The sequence below is a fragment of the Lactuca sativa genome, chromosome 9 (genome assembly GCF_002870075.4).
Source record: "Lactuca sativa cultivar Salinas chromosome 9, Lsat_Salinas_v11, whole genome shotgun sequence".
NCBI lineage: Eukaryota > Viridiplantae > Streptophyta > Magnoliopsida > Asterales > Asteraceae > Lactuca > Lactuca sativa.
In genome coordinates, this window is record NC_056631.2 from 67796086 (window position 1) to 67803020 (window position 6935).

The window sequence follows — 6935 nt, forward strand, 5'->3', positions numbered from 1 at the left end:
TTTGAGAGATATTTGATTGTGTTGTTTATTGAAAGAGAATGATGCTAGTTTTAAAAGTTAGGTTTGTTGTTAACTTTAGAACTGGTCTAGAGTTGAGATTGGGGTTGGGATTGTCTGGACCGTTTCAGACCTTGACCTTAGTTCCGAAATGAAAATTTTGGGCACATTCTAAAATCTAAAGTTTTCAAATTTTATTTTTTCTGAAATTCCAAAACCCACAAAACAAACACGCAATTTAAACTAAGGTTGTAAAGAGCAGGATGTTATCTATGATTGTTTTTTCATTTTGAAAAAATGTGATTGGAAAGTCAAATTAGAAAGTACACTATTTAATATGAAATAGTTGCAAGTTTAACCTTATTATATAAAACTTTAGATCTAAACTATCGGGTTGTTTTGTAGCCTTTGAAATGTTAAATCTCGATGGTTCACAATCTTCGAATGAATATGTCTCTTTAATGATTTATATTTGATTCAAAAGCTTTGATCGAATTTGTCTCTAATTTAAAACATATGCTAATGGTTTTGAACGAGAAAAATAATTTGTTTTGCCTTTTTGTTTAAAATTGCAGAACAACATCAAATAAAATCTTTAAAATGAAATAAATGAAATTGCTAGTTAAACAAATGAAGCTACCACTTCAAGTTGTCTTCCAATAGAAAGCTTATACCATGCCTATTAGGCTATATGGAGTGGTCACTACAAATTCACCGAAAAAGTGGCGCCACCTATGCGCCACGTCACCTTCACCACCAATGCACTCCACTAAGGAAATGGTCACCACTAACAACATTCACTTTTATATTATTTTTTTTATTTTTTTTTACCATTTTGTTAAATAAATAACATATTTTATAAATAACATTTTATAAATAATATATTTTATATTAATTAAAACCATATTACATAATTTAAAACACAGAAAATTAATACTAAAATACTAAAAAAACATAATCCATACTTAGAAAATTAAACCTAAATTATTAAAAAACATTAAATCTAGTTGCGATATTGGTCGAGAACTTCTTGTTGAATTTTCATAAAGACCCTTAAATTTTCCGGGTCGAGATTGGGTTGCGGCACTGTGTTTACGATTTGAAGATTGGTGAGTGCCAATTGTCGCCGGCGTTGCTCCTCCGTTGAATCAAATTTTTTTTTTCTAAAAAATGTAGAGTTTTTTCGATTTTCTCCGCTAACACGTCCTCGTTGGTTGATTTTCCGCTAGACGAAGCCCCCTTTCTCGCTTTGTCCCTACCCGGTGGTCGACGAAGATGGACGTCCGATGGACCCTCACCCTCGGTGGCGTCGAACTCATCATTGAGGTCGAGGTTAGCACCGATCTCCGACTCGGACGTTCTCGGCCTTTTGTTGGAACCGGTGGTAGATCCCGAATGCGCCGTTTCCGGATAAAGGACCCATTTTGGGCCATTGCGACAAACTTCCCACGCTTTTTGGTTGCCAAAAGGTTTACCATTGTTGGTAATTTTGTATTGGTGCAACGCCGTTGACAAAATGTTGAAATCGTTGCTACCACTTCGATGCATATTTTTTAAATTGTCAAATACGCCGTTAAATTTGGTACACGTTGCTCTAAGATCACGCCATTTAGCATTGACTGAATCATATGTCCGGCTCATTTGCCTTCCCAATAACGCGTGGAAGTGGTCTAAAATACGATTACAAAAGCTATGTCCCGATTGCGCGTTGGTGACATCCCCGTCTTGTGATATGGCAATCCAAGCTTTAGCTAAAGTCGCCTCCTCCTCCTCGGTCCATTGGGTGTTTTTCTTCTTTGTTGAATCTTTGGATTTTTTTTGCCTTCTACGACTTGGTTGTGTTTCTTGAACCCGTTCATCGTCGTCTTCATCGTCGAGGTTTACGGATTGAGATTGCGATAATGAAACTTGAGATGGTTGTGAACTTGGTTGTGGTTGTTGGAAAGTTTGGGGTTGAAAACGCGGAGGAGGTTGTTGTTGAAAGGGTTGAAATTGGGTTTGAACAAATTGTGGTTGTGGTTGGTTTTGGTAGTAGTGTGGGTGGTATGAAAGATTGGTAAATAAAGGTTGTTGTTGAACGGGGGATGATAACAATTGCATATAACCAATGTTTGCTAACGGATCATTTGGAGTATTTGGGGTGTTTGGGGTGGGTGGGTTATTTTGGTTTGGATCCATGGAGGAAAGTGTATTTTTTGAATGAGAGTATATTTGTTTGTGTTCAAAGTTTGGTGTGTGTTTGAAAGGTAAAATATATGTTGATATATATAGAGAATTGGTAGTAATTAATTAATTAATTAATTTTTTTACAAACGGTAATAAAGCAACGGTCAAAAAGAAAGAGCCAATCAAATCCATCGTCTTCACCCGTCTTCAGCTCCAGGGAACAAGACACCCACCAGAAGTTGGGGCGGTGTTCACGCGTGAAGGGGGCTGACACGTCAGCTCCCACACGTCTTTTCCTTCCCACTCCTGATAGCCTTAGCTAATACCAATAAGTGTTGTTGCAAAACTTGACAACTTAGTTCTTGTCTTTTTGTTGCTAACGTGAATAGATTAGAACACATGAGCACCATAACACAAGCTAAGAATAAAAACTACAATCATCTGCAAAAACCCGTTCATAGCACAAGCAAAACTATATCGACAAACAAATGACCACATGTCGAGGGCTAACAACATAAATCATATGAATGAATAAATATTTTCCACAATTTAAGAGGCAGACACCACACAGTCTACAATCTTACGAGATATATTACTTTGAATGCAATATAGGAAACATCCAAAGATAAATCATATAAGGACAATTAATTATCAGGATGGGAAGAAGACAGACACAAAACCCTAGAACCAATATGATTTTATGGTACAATCGATGAATTGACTCGTAGATTGTAGAATTGTTTTCTGGAACAGATTTCAGCAAAATGTTTAAAAGAAAGTCAACGATGGTAAACGATTTAAGCAACATCACTATTTCGAGGAAGACGTTGTGGTAGTGGTGGCTTCGAGGAAAGAGGAAGACGACGAGGGGAGGGTGGTTGGGGAAGGATGGTGGCATGAATGAGTGTTTGGAGGTGTAAAGGCACATGAAAGAAAATAGAAAAGAAAGAAAGAAATTGGTTTTGTGGGTATGAAGAGAACTCTTGCATAACTAGATGGTTCTGACTCGTTTTTAGTTAAATGGTTAATATGGTTTCGAACTAGAGGCTTAAATTTGACAAATCAAATGCTCTTAATGATTGAACTATTTGGAGGTTGCCTGTTAATGGAACCATTAGGAGGTTATTAAATTGAGCCTAATTAATGAACTATATCATTTTTCCCCTCTATTGCACTATCTTTATTTTTCTCATAAATCTTACTAGGCAAAAAGAATTAACTAAAAAATCTTATATTTCTCGAAAATTTTAAAATCATTAACCAAGCAAATAACAACGCACCAAGTTGTGGTTGTGTATGTGGCTTCATGCCTTATGCCATGTTCAGTTTCGAGCTCAAGGGACAAATTTTGAGGTTCGATTTTGAGTAGAAAAGAGAAAAATTTTAAGATTATACATTGAATCATTGAACTAATATGTAAGCTCATTTTTTCTAGTGTTCGGTAATAATTTAGAATTTACACTTTTAAACATTAAAGACATTTTAAAAAAAAGTGATATAGGATTGTTCTACACTCGTATCTCCGATTTTGCTACAACACGTTCCTATTGGTATTCATGTTGCCTTTTGGCTTGTAGGACCTTAGGATCTTATAACATTATCAAGATCCCAATCTTGAAAACCTTGAGATATACCCCTTAGTCCTTCTTTGTTAGGATTTAACTTTTTATGCATTTGTTTTTATTTAAGTTTTCCTCCACATATATGTTTTATTTTTAAAATATTTTTAGACATTATTTATCTAGACATTATTGCTTTGGTGAGAAGTCCACATAAAGATCAAAAATCGAAATTGACATTAGTCGATAAAACTCAAGTAACTCATGATTCGATAGTGTAAGGTCTATACTCAAGATCAACTCATCAAAATATCATTCAACTTGATTGCTAGCTACTTCACTAAATGTACTAGAATCTTCACTTCACTTGGATTAAATGAGCTCGCAAACTTCTTTCTTTTTCCTGTATCTTCAAATAAAAAAACATTTAGTAAACAAAAGTATTTCTTAAATTATTTTCATTATGTGCAAACATACGCACAATTTAAGTATAAAAAAAAAACGAAAATAGTTCACCTTAAGCGTCATGACGACACCCATCCATCTTTGTAGCTCTGCCAAAGACTCTTTTTCTTCTTTTGCGATAATTGAAAGTTCGGTCAACAAATAACATGAATTCTCCACCTATATATTAAAAAACCATGTGACATGTTAGTAAAAATTATAACAATACAATTGTATTTCAACTCGTTTTTTTTTAAATGTTTCAATATTCTCTTACTAAATCTTCTTACTTATCCTTCTTCTAATATTGGATCACGACAAATATCAAAATAAAAAGATGAGATGGCAGAAACAGGGAAGGTGTATTACACATATCAATAATTAAATAGGTAGGATGATGAAATATAAAAATAAATATGTAGAAATTTTATTTTCTGTTTTTTTACCTGACAATTTAATTTTGGGATTGTTAATTCTATATCTTCCAAGAGTCTTGTGGCGTTGTCCAACGCGTCACGAACCATTAAAATCTCTCCCTATGAATACAACATGATAAAAATGTTTAATTTAAATAATATTTTAAAAACTTAAGGAGAAATATAATTGAAATGAAATTAAGTATGTACCTTAGAATCATCAACCAATGGCATGTTGACAGATGCTACAGACAATTTTCTAACCATTCGACCTACAGCTTCAGAGTTTTTAGCCTCCAATTTCGGCCATTTTTCTAACAAGAATAACTGTGAGTTCATAATATGATACAATCTGATGTCTCTTTCGAGTTTTTCTACTTCCATCCGCTTTACCATGGTCGAATTTCTTATCGCAAGTATCTTAAGCCATGCATTGAACGTTTTCTTCTGCATAAAAATACAACTACAAACATAAGATCACGAAATTGATACTTGATCATGTATCTTTGATCTTTCTTGTTCATGAAATTAAATACCTCTGCCACGCTTTTCACGGTGGACATGGCAGCCTGAGCTCGAGCATTTGCAAACCGCCATTGCAATAACCGATTGTTCATCAGTTTTGAACAATGCCGATCTGCTTCTTCCGATGACGCAACTTTCTTTTGCTTAAAGTACTTTAAAACTCCGCTGATTCTACCACCACCGCCGCCGCCGCCGCCACCCTCACCGCTGCTCCTGCCACCTGTACTTGGCGTCTTTGGCGGCACCACCGCGGTCAAAATAGGCTGAGCCCTCCCCGGAGATAAAGCCCATGCGGAAGGAGACGTGGGTTTTTTTCGTGGCAGAAACCGGGTAAACGTTCCGTCTCCTCCATTGCTATCGGCGTCTGAAGACTTCTTTTTTTTAACCGCCGGATTAGTGACTCCGGTATTGATCTTCATCGGCTTCGGGAGGTTAATCATGAAACTGTTTACTTCCATCTCCTTATAATTTCTCGTTTTTGAAGTGGATGTTGAGCGCGATTTGGAGACTGTGTTTGATCTGTTGGATAATGTGGTGGTGGGAGGCGGAGATATGGCTGGATTTTCGCTTTTGCAACGTATCAGACGGGGCAATGATTGTTTTCCGGCGGGTGATGGGTGGTGGAGACGGCTGCTGGATCGAGGACGTTGATCCATTTTGAATTTGTTGAAGTTTCTGGAAACGAATTGGTGGAATATATGTGGTTTGAGGGTTGCATGGAAGTCAACGTTTTGACTTAATTACGCATGTAATATTGAGACTTGAGAGCACGTTTACGGTTGTTGGCTTGAAGTCAACTTTTGGACCATGAAATGTTGAGAGCATGTAGTGTTTAATTTCTTGCCAAAGTTTGTCGTCATATATGTTTTTATGTGTAAATTCGTTTGAACTTATATTATTAAAAAAACTTAAGCTATTTATATTGATTCTCGTTCGATTTAATACAGCTTCACAATAACAGTGATGAATATGATAAATAAGGGGATTCGAGCTTTGAATGGGTTAGAGATGATGCCATGATGAATGATTATCTAAGGTACACGAAATTATGATATAAATATTAGGCAATTGATTATGAGAATCGATGTTGGTGTTCATGAGAAGGAAGAAGCACCCAAGGGAGTTTTCTTATAATTGCCAATAATGTTTGTGTATAAGGTCATCTTCAATACATTGAGTTTAATGGATTATCACATGTGCATTTCACTCATTATATAATTTTAAACTCTATTATATAATTTTACTTATTAAACTCTACATTCCATTAAACTCCATTTAATGAGGACTGAACTTCCTATTCTATTTAGTGTCATTTAATTAACCCACAATGAAGATTTTGAGTTTAATGGGATTAAACTCCCCATTCACCTCTCCATTAAACTATCATTGGAGATGACCTAAGAGAGAAGACAATTCAACCCTCATGTAATCATTTATGTCAAACATGTCCATCACATGTTAACATCGCATAAGTGTAGGGTCCAAGTTTGTCATTATGGCAACACTAGGGTATATGTTATAAGAATGTCTTAGTAATATACATTACATGATGGTCAAATGCCAAATTATTTGTAAAATAGTGGACTTAAAATGAGTGTTTGAGTGGGTGGAATGATTTTCTTTTCTAGAACCTGAATCACCCGAGAAAACATAAGTGCATATCGCAACCTGTGGGCTCGAGATCACGCTCTCACACTTAGGTTAATATTCGAGAGACGAAGAAATGGACTATTCACTAGTTTAAAGAATGAATATATGTTTTCCTTTAACATTTGTTGATGTTTGGTATTCATAGGGTTGGTGAAGTCATCAACTTTTGAATTTTTGT

General features: G+C 35.5%; 1 protein-coding gene across 1 annotated transcript; it reads right to left on the minus strand.

The window, feature by feature from the left end:
* Positions 1–3949: 3949 nt before the first annotated feature.
* Positions 3950–5745, minus strand: LOC111901796 (QWRF motif-containing protein 7). Its single transcript, XM_023897666.3, has 5 exons — positions 5119–5745; positions 4793–5029; positions 4613–4702; positions 4239–4346; positions 3950–4131 (listed from the first exon to the last, which is right to left on the minus strand). The coding sequence occupies exons 1-5, from the start codon at positions 5563–5565 to the stop codon at positions 4081–4083; spliced, it is 933 nt and encodes a 310-aa protein (XP_023753434.2). The 5' UTR covers positions 5566–5745; the 3' UTR covers positions 3950–4080.
* Positions 5746–6935: the final 1190 nt, after the last annotated feature.

Coding starts and splice junctions, on each gene's coding strand:
- LOC111901796 (XM_023897666.3), bottom strand. CDS start 5,565: ATGGAAGTAAACAGTTTCATGATTAACCTCCCGAAGCCGATGAAGATC. Junction 5,030..5,118: donor CCGTGAAAAGCGTGGCAGAG/GTATTTAATTTC, acceptor ATTTTTATGCAG/AAGAAAACGTTCAATGCATG. Junction 4,703..4,792: donor CATTGGTTGATGATTCTAAG/GTACATACTTAA, acceptor TTGTATTCATAG/GGAGAGATTTTAATGGTTCG.